Source organism: Girardinichthys multiradiatus, chromosome 14 (assembly GCF_021462225.1).
Source record: "Girardinichthys multiradiatus isolate DD_20200921_A chromosome 14, DD_fGirMul_XY1, whole genome shotgun sequence".
NCBI lineage: Eukaryota > Metazoa > Chordata > Actinopteri > Cyprinodontiformes > Goodeidae > Girardinichthys > Girardinichthys multiradiatus.
The window spans coordinates 21,233,144-21,247,995 of NC_061807.1; the positions used below are offsets into that span (position 1 = coordinate 21,233,144).

Consider the following 14,852-nt stretch of genomic DNA (forward strand, 5'->3'; position numbering starts at 1 on the left):
GGATTTCCTGACTCTACCGAACTCTTCCTCCCCATGCGGTAGCAATTACAGATTCCAGGCAATGTATCAAAGAAGATCAACTCAGTGTATCCCATCCAGTTAATCTAAATGGAAGGGATAAAGAGGTTTAAAAGTGCTTAAAAATGGGCCAACCTTATTTTCCTTATATTTTACTTCAAATTCTATTAAAGACAGTGTAATTGTGGTGTTCAGAAGCTTTTTTAAGGAAGACTGTGGAGGGCAAAAAAGAGGAGCAGCTTTCAAAGGAGTTTTGTTTCAAGTTCTTGGAAAACACACATTTGCAGAGATAAAAATCAAAGAGCAAGAAATATAAAGTTTATTCACTTTCAATAAAAAAAAAAAAATCTAAAACCTTAGACTCCATAACGCATTTCTGGTTCTGTTTTTTTGCTATCAGGTTTGTAGATCTTTAAAATTGATCTGTTTAACTATTCGTCCAGGTAGTAAAGGAAGAAGCTGTTTCCATGGTAACAGCACTGACCAACCTTGTGTTGAGGAGACAAACAGCAGTCAGTCAGCCGAGCTTTGCAGAGGACAAGCCTGCCCCCTCAGGTCTGTACTGTTACTAAATGTTAGTGGTGTCTGATTTACTTACCTTTAAGCCGATTTTATTCAACCTAATTGACCTCAATTCAGTGTTCAGTACCCTCCACTTCGGCATTTCAAATGACTTCAGTATAGTTTAGATATATTCAGTTTAATTTAATTTAGCTCGATTCAGTTAACTTTAATTCAGGTGAATTATTTTCAGTCCAATTAATTTCTAATCAGCTCAGCTCAATCCACTGTGGTTCAGTTCAGTTTGCTTCAATGCAGTTCAGTTTAGTTCAGTGCAGTCCAGTTCAGTTCTACATAGGTTAAGTCAATTCATTCCAGTTCAATTTACTTCAGTTAAGTTCAGTTCAATTCAGTTCTGCTATTTTCAAGTCTATCAATATAGTCGCAGTCCTAATCTTAAAGTCAAACTATTCCAAATTGAATCCTATATTGAGATCCAGATTCAGTCATATTTGGTCAAAGTTATAACGCAATTGTTGTTAAAATAGACTATTGAGTTATAGTTTGTTAAACACAGGGTTTTCTATACAAACAAATTCACGTTTACGCTTCATTTGTGTTCTTGGTGCATATAAAGAAGAATTTTTGGGACAAATAGAAAAGGACAAGTTCAAACAATCCGTAATTTTTTATTTTCCTTCCAGCTGGGTTAGATGGCGAGTGGATGCCTGGGGCCCATGCTCGGCCTCTTGTGGAGGGGGATCCCAGTCTAGAAGTGTTCATTGCATGATGGGTCCCGAGAGCAGTTTAAGAGAAGTGCAAAGCAGGCATTGCCTGGGAAAAGGAAAGGAACCATCTAATACCAGATTATGCAAGATTTTGCCCTGTGCCAGATGGGTCACAAGCTCTTGGGGACTGGTGAGTGTTCTTATATATCACAACCTTTTTCATTATTTGAGTAAATGTTTAAAATTAAACTTTTGCACAATTTCAGTGTCATGGCCGATGTGTGGGTGCCAGTTTGGCTATGCAGCATCGGCACGTTCACTGCAAAGACACAAATGGTACCCAAGTTTCATACAGGATGTGCCGTGGTCTCAGGAGGTAAACAGAATTCAAATTACAAGCCCATATTATTTTAGAACAGCTGATTTTTGCAAATGGACAATCAAACACACATAACCGTAACCAAAACATGATATCATGTCTCATCTCTGTCTTTAGGCCCAGCTCAGTGAAAAATTGCTCCACAGATGCATGCTCCATTTACTGGCACGTAGGGCCATGGACACAGTGCACGGCCACCTGTGGCCGACACGGTTTTCAGTCCCGTCAGGTGACCTGCAAACACCATCGAACAGGCAGGACGACACGAGAACACCACTGCATGTGGAGACCTCGGCCTACCAGCTGGCAGCGCTGCAATATGCGGTATTGTGGCAGAGGTGAGACTTCTTGACTTTGAATGATATGTTGTGAAACATATCCATCTTAGACAAATTATGGGTCATTTTCTCAGTTTAGATGTAATTTAAAGTTATTTCCACATTTTAAAACAAATTGAGTGTTGTCAAATTAAAATACAAACAGTATAATAAATGGCAGTGTGGGGTGTAAAGCTGTCACAGAGCACCGGCACACGTGATCGCTCACAGTGTTGTAAGGCACACAACCCCATGCTGCGCAGTTGCAAGGACACAATCAGCAAGTCTCATGCATATGCAAAATGTGACCCTGATCAAACTCATTCAAGTCCTTCAGGTAATGCTGTCTATTGCATCTGCAAGGAGTCCCCTGTGTCCAGGGTGTAACTCATCATTCAACTTCTAATGCCATCACTCATCTCCTCAGGTACATTTGGAATTCAAATCAATTTCATATCCATAGCTGCTCTGCAAGTTACCTCCAAATCAGACAATTTTGTCTATGTTTACCTTGGTGCCCTACCTTCTTGTCATAAATGCAGTAAAAGTAATACAGTCATTCGAAAAGATGCATTTCCCCACTTTTCACCGTCCTCTGAACTGACCAGACTAGTTGATGCTGGTGTAAAATCAAGATATCAAGATGTTTCCCAATGTTATCATAATTTCAGCTTCTGTATAAGTATGTTTAAATTACCAATTGCTTTTTAACTTAATGGTCAATAGACTGATATTATGTAGCGCTTTTCCAGTCATACCGACGACTCAAAGCCCTTCACACTATGATGTACATTTTACACTGAATCCTTAATTGTGGTAGAATTTGAGCTTGTTGCTAAACGTACATCACATTTTTCTGTGTTCTGTAAAGGGAGGTTTTCCCTTTAGATTTCTAAGTAGAAAATAAAGCATGGCATGGATACCCCACTGACCTCAGTTCGAGAAGAAAGAGTTTTTATGATCACTGTCATGGTTATTTCAGGGAAGTCTTAGATGAAAACCTTCATGAAACTCCTCAAACCTTTTAAGGTTTCACTTGCTGTTTCTTTGATTTTCCTGAACATCCCAAAAAAATTCCTTTCATGTGACAGATACAGTTTGTAAAAATAGTAACTTATAGTAATGTTCCCCTGACAGCTGTTATGCACTTCAGACTCACCTGTTCATTGCTCCTCCAATCGCTGCTGCTCAGTATTTAATCCTCCAGATTTCGGTCTCACCTGGCTGTTTTCCAATGTTGTTCTCTATGGCTTCTGGTCCTGTCTGTAGCCACCTGCAATGTTTTGGTATAAAGGTTCTCTGTTTTTTTAATATTACACTATTAATATGATTCAGCCTGCCTCGTGTTTGCACTCGGGTCCTCCACAAGCACAAATCTCTACAAAACCTGCTTTTATGATGGATAAAACAACAATAAGCTGCTGGAAGGGTTGCTGTATTATCAGTCAATCCTGAAAAAGAAATTAACAATTTGATCTATTTTTTTTTTTTTTTATAAATTTTTATATCAGACAGATAACCAGAGTAAATACAATGTGCCGTTTTCAAGTGATGACTTCATTTATTAATGGATAAAAAGGTAACCTGACCAACGTAGATCTAGCAGCTCTAACTGTATGTAAGCTTGTTACTGTCACTGAACACCCTAACCTAAGACCAGCTGCTTTGTCTTATGACTGAGTAATGATGGGCAATGATTGTAGTGCCTTGTATTCCAGCAGAGGAGTGCCGTGACAGCACAAGGTACTGCGAGAGGGTCCGCCAACTGGAGCTCTGCCCGCTGCCCCAGTTCAAGAGTCGCTGCTGCCACTCCTGCACGAAAACCTGAGGGCCGAGAGACGTGGGACAAGGGTTGGAAAGCTTGGATGGGACCTAGCGGGAAAATTTGACACCCCAACTATCTCTTCTGTGGTCTGTCTCAGATTAGGTTGCTGAGTGGGGGAGGAATATTTGTCTCATGCCCACAGTGGGTATGATTAATCCTGCTTGAGGATGTCATGTGTTGGTTTGAATTTGAAAGTGACCTTATGAAAAAGTGGAGGCCTTAAATTAAGGATTCGGTTTCAATTCTTTCTTTTTGGTCTGTTTTAAGTTAACACGAACAGATTTTCTTTCCAAGTTGTGCAAACCTGAGATGAGGAACCACTGTGAATAATAGAAACAGCAGGTGACAGCAAGGGGAACTACAGACAGTGATGCACTGACTAAGGACCCACACACCTACCCAGTGATTAAACTGGTGTCATTTTAGAACTTCTCTAAACTGCACCAAAGACATGGTAATATGACACATTTAGAGGAACAACCAATTTTGCCCAACAATATATTTATAGTTAACTATTCTTTTGTCCTCATTTCCAAAAATGATCAGTAAACCCCTAAACCTATAAAAACAGCTGGAACAGCTGTGTGTTTGTTTTTATTTAAGTGGCCTACAGTCTTGTCAACTAAATTGGAGGAAACTTTTGTTTAAAACAAAAACATTGTGATGCTTCCAATAAATTGGCAAAGAAACTAATATATCAAAATATAATTAGTTTCAGCCATCTGGGAAATAAATTATAGCCCTTTCCATGGTTTTGAGTGACCATCTGTTAGCAGGATTGCAGGTTTATTAACCAAAGTTCCTGTAAAATAGAAAGTACAACAGTGTAAATAGAACCCCTGCAGAGGTTTGCACTAGGGGAGATGTATGTGACTGAATGTTTTTCAAGAAACAAAATACATGTATTTTGCACTAATAACTCATCAAAGTCATTGTTAAAAACATGGCTTGCAGAGTTTTTTTTTCTTCATTTCGTTTCTAAAGTAGATTGTTTATATATTTTCCTGAAACATTGTTCAAAATGTCCTTTTAACCACTAACATGTTGCTCATGTAAACAAAGAGGTTTCCTACTTCCAGCACCTTCCATTTCTGTTGGGTACCATGGAAAAGATGCATGAAAGGTTTTCAAAAATCTTTAATTCCAGTAGCATAATCTTAACTGAAAGTAAAAGCAGACTTTTAATTTAATTTGATTTTTGTTTCCCTGAGGCATAAAAAATTTGCGATACAGACTTATATCTAATGGGCACTTTTCAAAATGGGAAGGGCAAGAAAACATGCCATTCAAGTAAGGCAGATGTGTGTTGATCTGAATAAGTCAGGAAAAATCTACAAAAACTCTAAGCCGTATACAAACAGCTACTGCTACTTGCTCCTATCAACAATCCGAGCAATAATTAAATAACTGATTTAAATTTAAAGTATCTGGAAACACTACATTGCGAGAAGTACTGAGACACCCCTCAAAATGCAAATGTTTTGAGACCGAGGTGAGGTCAGTGGCCCTAAACATACAGCCAGGGGCTACGGTGGGTTGGTTTAGATCAAAGCATATTAATGTGTTAGAATGGTAGGGTTGTAGTCAAGATCCCCTAACTCAAGACCAAGTCAAAACCAAGAGCAAGACCAAAACAAGTGCAAAATTCTGAGCGAGTCGAGTCCAAGACCTAGTCAAACCCAATGAGAGACCATTTTCAAGACCTTTGCTGTAATTATAGTAATGCAATTGTTGCTGCAAACATTGTAAGAAATTCAACCTTTTCCAGGTCATTTGCAAGCTAATCTATAGCAGTGCTCCAGACTGACTGGTTGCATTGGTGTGTAAATTAGGTGCACTGCCACAATATTTAGATGAACCCAAACTTGTAAGTAACCCTCAACTACATGTCAACTGTTCAATAAATGTGACAAGCTGGTCACAAGTTGAACAGACAAGCCAGACACCTCTAGAAGCAGATATATCAGCCAAACATAAACATGACTTGACATTAGCTGCAGAGAGTGAAGGTGACAGGTGGAGGTGGAGGACTTTACTCACTTAGGATCCCTATTTTCCTGTGTGTTTTGCAGTCAGAAAAACATTCATGTACTGACAGTGGAAAATATTTCTCCCTCTTGTTTTCACATCCCTCTCATCTCACCCTCTGCATGTAGGGACAGAGAGGAAAGCTTTGAAACTATTAAAGTTAAGACTTAATAGGTTGCACTTAAATGCAGCTATGGTTTTCCCAGTAGGTTGCAATTGCTCTTGATATCAAAATGATCATGAGACTAAGGCTAAGACTAAATCAAGGCTTTGAAAATGTAGTCTCAGGACTGGTCTTGTGTTGAAACCAATACCATTCTGGAGTACCCCCCGCTATAGGATGGGTCAGTCAAAGTCCAGACCTAAATCAAATTTAGAATCTATAGAAAGACTTGAAAACTCAGCTTCACATATGTTCTACAACCAATCTGACTGAGCTCAAGAGACATAGTACAGTCATACTCAACAAGATTTACAGTGAATGAATGCTCCAACGCCAAACCTTTCGGGTTTAGATTAAGCAACTGCATGTCATAAAAGTTCATACTGTCTGACCGATTTAAATTTTTCTGAAAAATGTCTGACATTTGTTATCTCTTCGAAATGCTTAATCAGGTTTCACTTTTAGTTTGTGGACATTTAAAAACAATGCCATATTCACATCAGTAATGTGAAGTGTTGCTGGTTATTACTAAAGGGAATTTGTAGAAATTCGTACTCGTACTCGTCGTCTTCCGCTTATCCGGGAAATTGTTAACCATAGTCTCATTATAGTGCTTGATAGGCAAGGTTTGCACTTTTAGCTCACGATTTATCGTCTTCAGGTGCTCAGCAGGAACAGCTGGGTCTTTGAATGAGGTGTGGATATTTTTTTATAAAACGAGAAAATGTCACTAAATGTTGCTCATGGTCTTAAGTTGTGTACATATTTGTTTTGTTTTCATTTTTTATTATTTATTTTAATAAATGTTTATCTCAAGTTTTGATTTACTCTGATCTACTCCCACTGTTTGTATTCTTCTGCATGCAGTGGAGGTGTGGGGGGGCCTCTGCTGGTGGCTCTGTTACGATTTTGTTGCAAAATAAAACTAAATATTTTCCTTTTTAAAATGTGGGTGTTGTCTTTCTCTAACACTAAAGATCTGTCTGTGTGATTTAAAGTGAATTTGAAGCAGAACATTTTTTACAAGCCTGAACAACCCTTGCTCAAAACAAATGTCACAAACTTTACAAACAGGTCTTTTGAAACTTTGCTGTCATTGTGTTCATGTTAATTGTGTTCGAGGCGCTTGTACTTCCTCTTTCTGCTGTTTAAAAATATCCAGCCATCTGTTTTTCTGCTTTAAAGAGATTATCAAAATTAAAGGAAGTATCACAATGCATCACAAATTGTGATCATCAGATGATTACAACTGGGCTGGCCCATGTGTTCACATCAGCTATGGTGGAAAAAGATGCTTGTCACTCTTGTTTGACGGCGGTGAGAGTGCTACGTGTTTCCCTGGTGGATGAACTAGAAGGACAGGTCGACTCCTTGTTGGAAGTTCTGGTCTGTCAGGAAGCATTCACCCGGGATGACCGTGAGGAAGTGCTGTGTCAGCCGGGGCCACGGGCCAGAGTGCGAAAGGTGTTGGATATTCTGGAATGCAAAGGAGAGGAAGCAGCGAAAGTCTTCTTCTCTGTTAGAAGTCATCAGCAGCTCTCCCACAACACAGCTCAGCCCCCATCCACAGGTTTGTAAACTTATTCCTAAATAAATTGTTTCAGTTTTTTAACAGGTTGAAATGTCACTTAAAACCTTTATTTGGGTGCAAGGTATGCTGCATGACTCTCCCCTCTCTCCACCCCGCTTCCTGTTATCTTACTTTAAAGAAATAACAAAAAAAAGGCCACAAAAAAAACTAATTAAAGAATTACGTTTTTTAAGAATCATGCACTGAAGCTGTCTTTGGTATCTGTATGTGGTTCTAAAAGCCTTCCCTTTGTTTTCTGTAAAAGAAAACAGCTGATTTTGTTAACAGAAAAGGAAACTAATAAAGATTTCATTGTTTTTTTTTATTCTTTTGTATGACTGATATCCTTCTAGGTATAAATCAGTTGTTAGTCTGAGGCAAACAAATAGCTCTAAATGCCTTAATGCCTAAATTCTTTATAAATACCATTTACACAGTTTTGTTTGCAGCTTTAAAAGGCTGCTGTGGAACAGCTTCACAACCCTGTTGTGCCTTTAATTGGCCATCTTTTCTTTCCCCCTGTCAAATATACTCTTGCTTTCATTCTGCTAAAACATTAACATTTCATTAATATTTGTTTTGTTTTTTTTAAACTCCTTAGGTGTGTTCTGGATTAATCTGCTTTAGGATTTTTTTGAGTCAAAGCAGTGGTTTAACATTAACATAGTATATACAGCCACATTCTATACATTTGAATATTATTGAAACGTTAATTTATTTCCATAACTCAGTTCACAAAGTAAAAGACATATAGATTAATTACTCGCCGACTGATGTTTTCAGGCCTATATGTTAATTATAATGATTTTCCACTTACATATAAAAAAACACGACTTGCAACGTTAGAATATTACCAAATTATTATCAGACCAAAAAAATAAAGAAATCAATACAGAAATGTGAGGTTAATGGAAAGTATGTTTAATACCCACTTCAAAGGTTTTATTTTTAAAAGGTACTTTCAAACAGGCCTAAGAGCCTCTTTGGAATGCATATTCTAATTTACTGATTATCACTATATATACAGTATATATGTGGGTTTGGTATAAAGCAAAGCATGAACAAGCCCAAAAGCACCCTAATGAACATATAGTGGAGGATCTGTCATGGTGTGGGCCTGCTTCTCTTCCAGAAAACCTGGAAATCTTGTTGTGCATGGTGTCATGCTCTGCAGCATTTCCCTGGAGATATCTGGTCAAATTTACAATATACCTTTTTTTTTCTCTCCAGAGTACAAGAAGGTGAAACAAAAACACAAAGATATCCTGAGGCGCAGGAGTGAGAGCATGCTTTTCTACAACAGTAGGCATGGAGAGAAAATCCTCTTTTCTGAACATTATGTCAACCTTCTGTTAGTGGATGGACACCAGGCCTTAGAGATTAAGAGACACGAAGTGCTGGCTTTTGGGCAACAGAGACTGTCTCTGCAGCATAAATCAGGGCTGCAAAAGAAAATTGCACCAGCTAAACTGTTTTTGAGAGCAAACGAAAAACGTCCAATAAGGAAAGTGCTGGTGACAGGGGTGGCGGGAATTGGCAAGACGATCCTGGTGCAGAAAATTCTCTTTGATTTTGGAGGGAACAAGGACCACCTCACATTTGACTTTGTTATTCACATGAGTTTTAGAGATTTAAATCTGATCGACAAACCCACAAACTTCAGAGAGTTAGTCCTTCGTAAGAATAGGCACCTTTCTAAAGAACTGGATCACATCTTCGTTAACGATGACAGACTCCTGATTATCCTGGATGGCTTTGATGAGTTCAAACACTACAGGAGCTGCGATGCTGAGGTATTTGTGACAGAGCCTGAAGAGGATGCGGAGGTGAATGAGATTTTGGGGAGTTTGTTGCAGGGTGAGCTACTACCCAATGCCTCTGTCATGCTCACAAGCCGGCCTACAGCTATCAACCACATTCCTGTCGGATGCATCGACCGCTATGTGCTCATTGCCGGTTTCTCCTTAACTGAAGTTCAAGACTTCTTCATACGGTTTTTTCAAGATGCTACTGTGGCTGACCGAATGTTTTCAACGGTATCAGCAAATGAACTGATGCTGACACTCTGCTACATACCTGCTTTTTGCCACATTGTGTGCTGCATTCTCAATGAGAGCAAAGATCTTTGTAGGGAAAGCCCCAAGACCATGACGGATATTTATGTGCAGTATCTGGTTGCCCTGCTCCGTTCTCACAGCCAGGCAAGAACTGAGACATGTCCTGAAGACCAAGGAGCAGAATCCATCCAGCAGCTGTCTGATGTTGTGTTGAAACTAGGTCGACTTGCCTTTAAAAAGCTAATGGAGCATCAAACTCTGTTCTACAGCAGTGACCCAGAGGTGGTGGGGTTAGAAAGATGCAGTCTGGTTAGTACCTTCCTTGATAAGACAGTTGCACAAGAACCTGGCTGCACTGAAGAGGTTTTCTCCTTTGCCCATCTCACAGTTCAGGAGTTTTTTGCCGCTCTTTACTGCGCTGTGACAGATCAACCCTTACCCGATGCAATTCAGAGTGGTGAGAACCAAAACAACGAACACTTGGACCTCTTCAGCCGCTTTCTGTCTGGAATTCTCTCTGACCGGAATTCTAAATTCTTGTCGAGACAAGTGGGGCTTGGCTGCCAGGAGGAAAAAGTGGAGATGTACCATAAGAAGATCATAACAGACCTCACAATGCACTGTCAGAATGGAGGCCATATTCTGAACTGCTTACACTGTTTATTTGAGCAACAGGACCCCTCAATGGTGTTAGCAGCACTCCCAGAATCCCTTCGAGTAAATGTCAGCGACGAAACGCTCTCTCAAATGGATCACAATGCCATAAAGTATTTCCTATCCCTCACAGAAGGCAAAATACTATCAGAACTGGATCTTACAGGAACTGGAGTGAACCGTGACTCTCTGAGAGATGTTCAACCATTTCTGCATAGATGTCAGAAACTATGGTGAGTGCCCAATGAAAGTTAGCTTGCAACACCTGCAACTACAGAGCCTTGAAAATCTGTCTATACCCCTTTAGGTTTTCCACATTTTGTCACTTTCAAATCACAAATATAAACCTATTGATTTTTTTTAAACCCCCTTTATTCTGACCCTCCCAAGTAAATGTCAATGCAACCTTTTGCCTTTAGAATCACCTTTTTAGTGATTAGAGTCCTTCTGTGTGTAATTTAAAGGGGGCACATCATGTTTTTAAATCCTTCCTTTTCATACTTAAATCATTCAATTGTGCTCTACATAAAGCAGAACTGCAATGCTTCGGTCTGAGCTCCTTGTTATTGTAGCTCCACAGGCCCCACTTTTATCCCTGTTCCGAGGTATGTTTGAGAGCAACTAGTTTTGGTGCCGTCTCTTTAAATGCTACTGAGACACTTCACACTCCGCCCCCCTCTAGGTTAAAGAGCGCTGCACTTTAACCTGTTTGCCCATTGTTGTAGTTTGATAACTATGACCTAGTGCTGCAGAAACAAGACAAAAACAGCAAAACAATGTAAACTGTTTATGTAATAATAATATTCAAAACACGCAGTGCCGTTATGTCCTCAAGGACCTAAAAGCAGCACAAAGCACTAACATAAGCAGAAGGCACAATGCTACTGCTATTGAAACAATGGGCAGGATGTCATATCAACACACAATAAATTCATGTCTAAAATAAAGTTTGTTGCGTTATTTGCAGTTTACCACTGTGCTGTGTCGGTCGTTTCCATAGACAGAAGGAACTGACCCCTTAATCAGATGAAGTCTTCCAGCAAATCCTTCCTAATACTGGTGCATGGTGCTCAAGGCATTCGTCCTTTAGGTGGGGAATACAGGAATTTCAACATTTCACTAAACACTGTCCAATCCATCATCTGAACATGGCAAAGGATGACACAAAGGGAATCCTATCAAGAAATAGCTAAACTAAGAGGCTCAGCAGGAAAAGTATTAATCAGAGAAGCAACCAAATGGTCCATGGTAACTCTGGAGGAGCTTCAAAGAAAGGAACCCACAAATTGTCCCATTTACAGTTTGACACAGCAAACATGTGAAAGAAGATGGTCTGGTCAGCTGACACAGAAAATTAACTTTTGACCCTACATATAAAATGCCACGTATGGTGTAAAAAGAAGACTGCACACAATCCCAAAGTAAATATGGTGGTGGCAGCATCGTGGTGTGGGTGTTTTTCTTTAGCAGAGATAGATAAGATGGACAGAGTTGATAGGAAGATGGCAAAGCTAAATGTAGGACATTCCTGGAAGAAAATCTTAGAGGTATAATGATTAGGTAACTTCGGATGGCTGGATCAGATTTTGTTTAGGGTCATCAGAGTAAAGGGGGCACACTAAACATTTATAAGACAGTTTTCACATTTTTAATTGTAAAACATCATGAATGTACCATTTCCTTCCATTTCACGTGCACTACTGTGTGTTGGTCTATAAAGTTCAATTAAAATACTCAAAGTTTGTGGTTATAGTGTGACAAAATGTGAAAAGGTTTAAGGGGTAAGAATACTTTCGCAATCAAGACATGTACACTGCTTAATCCAATAACGGACTGGCTTTATTTCGAAGGCTTGGAGAAAATAATTTCAATATGGATGCGGTTCAAGTCATTGCAGATGTGCTGAAGGTCTCAGAAAACATCACCCATCTTGGGTAAGATTTCGTTCATATGCTTGGACACAGCAAGCCACTAGGTCTGAATAAATTTTCTTACAATTTCAAAAAGTAAACACTAATAAAAACCTTTCTCACTAAAGGACTTTGTTTCTTTCTGTTGCTACTTTAGACTGGGGTGGACAAACATCGGTGACAATGAACTACAAGCTCTTTGCACAGCGATCCAAGTGAAAAAAAAGGTTCAAGAGTTGTGGTAAGGAAGAACTTGTGAGGGTGAAATAGCATGTCATGTAAGACATTTTTGAGAAGTGAAAGCTGATTGTCAGTATGAGAAATCTCCTAAGGCTTGTGGTGTAATGGTATTTTCCCCAAATGTCAGTTTTTCTGACCAATCAAAACACTGAGACTACTCACAAGTTTAATATATTTTCTTAGGCAACAGAGGTGTAGAAGAAAAGGTTGGTCAGAGTGACATGCAGTATTAGTTTGCTGCCACACATGGTGCTTTGCTTGTAGGCCAGTTCAGTTTTCCTCTAATCTGACAAAAACACCCTTTCCACATGTGTTGGGCAAATGACTTTTGCTAAAAAAAATAGCTTTCTTTGGGCTTTTTATCTAGAGAGGCCAGATTTGCTGAGTTCATGGCAAATATTTGTCTTGTCAACAGATCTCTCACCTAAGCTGTGTAAATGTGCAGCTCCTTCAAAGTTACCATAGGCGTCTTGGCTGCTTCTATGATTAATGTTACACACAGTTGGACTTGTTTACTAATCTGGTGATTTCTGAAGGACGATTGTTGCACTGGGTTTTAGTTAGGGGTCTCAGGGTAAAGAGGCCTAAACACAAAGGCACGTCACAGTATTTTAATGGTGAAAAAAGAAAAACTATGAATCATTTACCATCCACTTAAAAATAATGCACTACTTTGTGTCGGTTTATCATAAAAAAAAAATCCCAATAAAGCACACTGAAGTTTGTAACTGTGACATGACAGAAATTTTTAAATATAAAGGGGTATGAATACATATGAATTAATTATGTTTTCCTACAGGCTGGAGGGTAACCGAGTGAGTCACAGAGGTCTGCTGTCCCTCGATGATTTGACGCCAGATCCACTGCAAACAATTGTGTAAGTGTAAGCTTTTGTAAGCATAGTCTTTAAAGAAAACATTTTTACCATCTAGGGAACGGTAAAGCTTTTCTTTTGTTTCCTCTTCTTCTTGCAGGGTCATATGGAACAACTTGTATGAGAAAGAGTCAGCGTGTGTGTGCAGCCAGGACCGCATCACTGTGAATTTTACAGATGAAGAAATGTGGCAAGAATGGGGAAAATGGGTTTTTAAGCGGTGCGAGGTCAGCAGCAACGAGAAGTTGTTGGCAGTACTCCACAAAGTTTGCAACATGTCAAATGACTCTCTGGAACTCCAGTGGGCAAAGACCTTTTACAGTCAACTATCGCAGCTCATAAAGAAACGGATACAGTGCTGCACTGAGGATGATATGTGCAAGAAACTCCAAAGATTTGACAGAATCTTGAATCTATAAAGACTATAAGAAAAGTTTATTTCCTATTGATTGTTTTGTTAGGGACTGAAGGAGGAAAATCAATGGTATAGAGAAAAAAATCAATATTTTCTATCTAAACATTTAAAACTAGACTACCGTTTTCATCTGCTAAAAGGCCCATAATGATTGAAGCATTATACAGATAAAGCGAAAAAATACCTTTTTTGAGTTCAAGGGTTTTACGCATAAGGTAGATTATCAAGTGTTTTCCAGATTTTATTTTTATTACAAAAATACACACCAAAAAAAACAAAAACCCACTGTTTTATTTGTGTTTATTAAGAAAAACAAAACTCTAATAGCAAAGCAGTGTGAATAATTAGGTAAACCATTGCTGCTTAAATGGGATTTAGGATGGAAAATGGTAATCAGGTGATGATATGCATTTTTATTTATCAGCCAGTGATAATGCCTTAATATAAGCTGGAGATTTATCAGTTTGCTGATCTGTATGGAGGTAAATTTGTCTCAATATTATTCAATCAAACAAAAAACTAATCTCAATTAAAAAAAACTAATCTCAATCAAAAAATATTAAGTTGTGATCAAAACTTTCAGAGTTGTAACGATTATTTTTTTTAAAATGGAATATTTAATTTTGGGAGAAAAAAAATTGTTTGATAAAACTTTTTTTGATTAAAATGACTCATTTTTTCTCACGAAGAGAAAAAAGTTATTTGCAAAACATAAATATTTATTTGCGCATGTCAAAAATCTTTGGTTACGAGTCTCGCTTTTTTGGTTTTGATGCTCTCTGTTTTTGGTTGAACTCAACGAATTTTGAGTTCTGGGAACATGAACATCCTGGGCGGGGCCTAAAGATGAACGATGTAAGACGTTTCCCTATTGGTTAGCGCTGACCATGTCAGAAACTAATCTGGGCCCCTCCAAGATGCAGTGAATCAAAATACGATGGCCCGTACGGGGATCGAACCCGCGACCTTGGCGTTATTAGCACCACGCTCTAACCAACTGAGCTAACCGGCCACATGTATAAACACATATATGTATGTCATCTACAGTGCAATTTGTCGCCTCGTCGCCGGACGAAAACATTCGTACTCTGTTCCTTTCGAAGATTCTTTTCCAAAGTTCGGGATTTCACGGAAAGCAAAAATACCTCCGACCGGATGTGCTTTTGTTTTCTC

At 38.9% G+C, this 14,852-nt stretch overlaps 2 protein-coding genes and 1 non-coding gene across 6 annotated transcripts in view; 2 read left to right on the plus strand and 1 right to left on the minus strand.

Annotated features, from left to right (window-relative positions):
• adamtsl3 (ADAMTS-like 3) overlaps nucleotides 1-6,906 on the plus strand; it is a 155,580-nt gene extending 148,674 nt beyond the window's left edge. For 3 of the 4 annotated variants that reach the window (XM_047386230.1, XM_047386234.1, XM_047386232.1), the window contains 5 exons: nucleotides 462-573; nucleotides 1,224-1,437; nucleotides 1,514-1,623; nucleotides 1,744-1,964; nucleotides 3,662-6,906. In XM_047386230.1, the coding sequence (XP_047242186.1) occupies nucleotides 462-573; nucleotides 1,224-1,437; nucleotides 1,514-1,623; nucleotides 1,744-1,964; nucleotides 3,662-3,771 (767 nt within the window). In that variant the 3' untranslated portion in view covers nucleotides 3,772-6,906. The remainder of the gene's footprint in view (nucleotides 1-461; nucleotides 574-1,223; nucleotides 1,438-1,513; nucleotides 1,624-1,743; nucleotides 1,965-3,661) is intronic. The other variant, XM_047386231.1, reaches the window with a different exon arrangement.
• Nucleotides 6,907-7,197: 291 nt separating this feature from the next.
• LOC124880914 (NACHT, LRR and PYD domains-containing protein 3-like) lies at nucleotides 7,198-14,276 on the plus strand. Its single transcript, XM_047386330.1, has 6 exons — nucleotides 7,198-7,529; nucleotides 8,760-10,473; nucleotides 12,091-12,174; nucleotides 12,308-12,391; nucleotides 13,190-13,267; nucleotides 13,365-14,276. Exons 1-6 carry the CDS (start codon nucleotides 7,199-7,201, stop codon nucleotides 13,681-13,683), a joined length of 2,610 nt encoding a protein of 869 aa, XP_047242286.1. The 5' UTR covers nucleotide 7,198; the 3' UTR covers nucleotides 13,684-14,276.
• Nucleotides 14,277-14,617: 341 nt separating this feature from the next.
• On the minus strand, nucleotides 14,618-14,691 carry trnai-aau. The gene has a single exon. It is a non-coding gene; the product is annotated as a tRNA-Ile (tRNA).
• Between the last annotated feature and the right edge of the window lie 161 nt (nucleotides 14,692-14,852).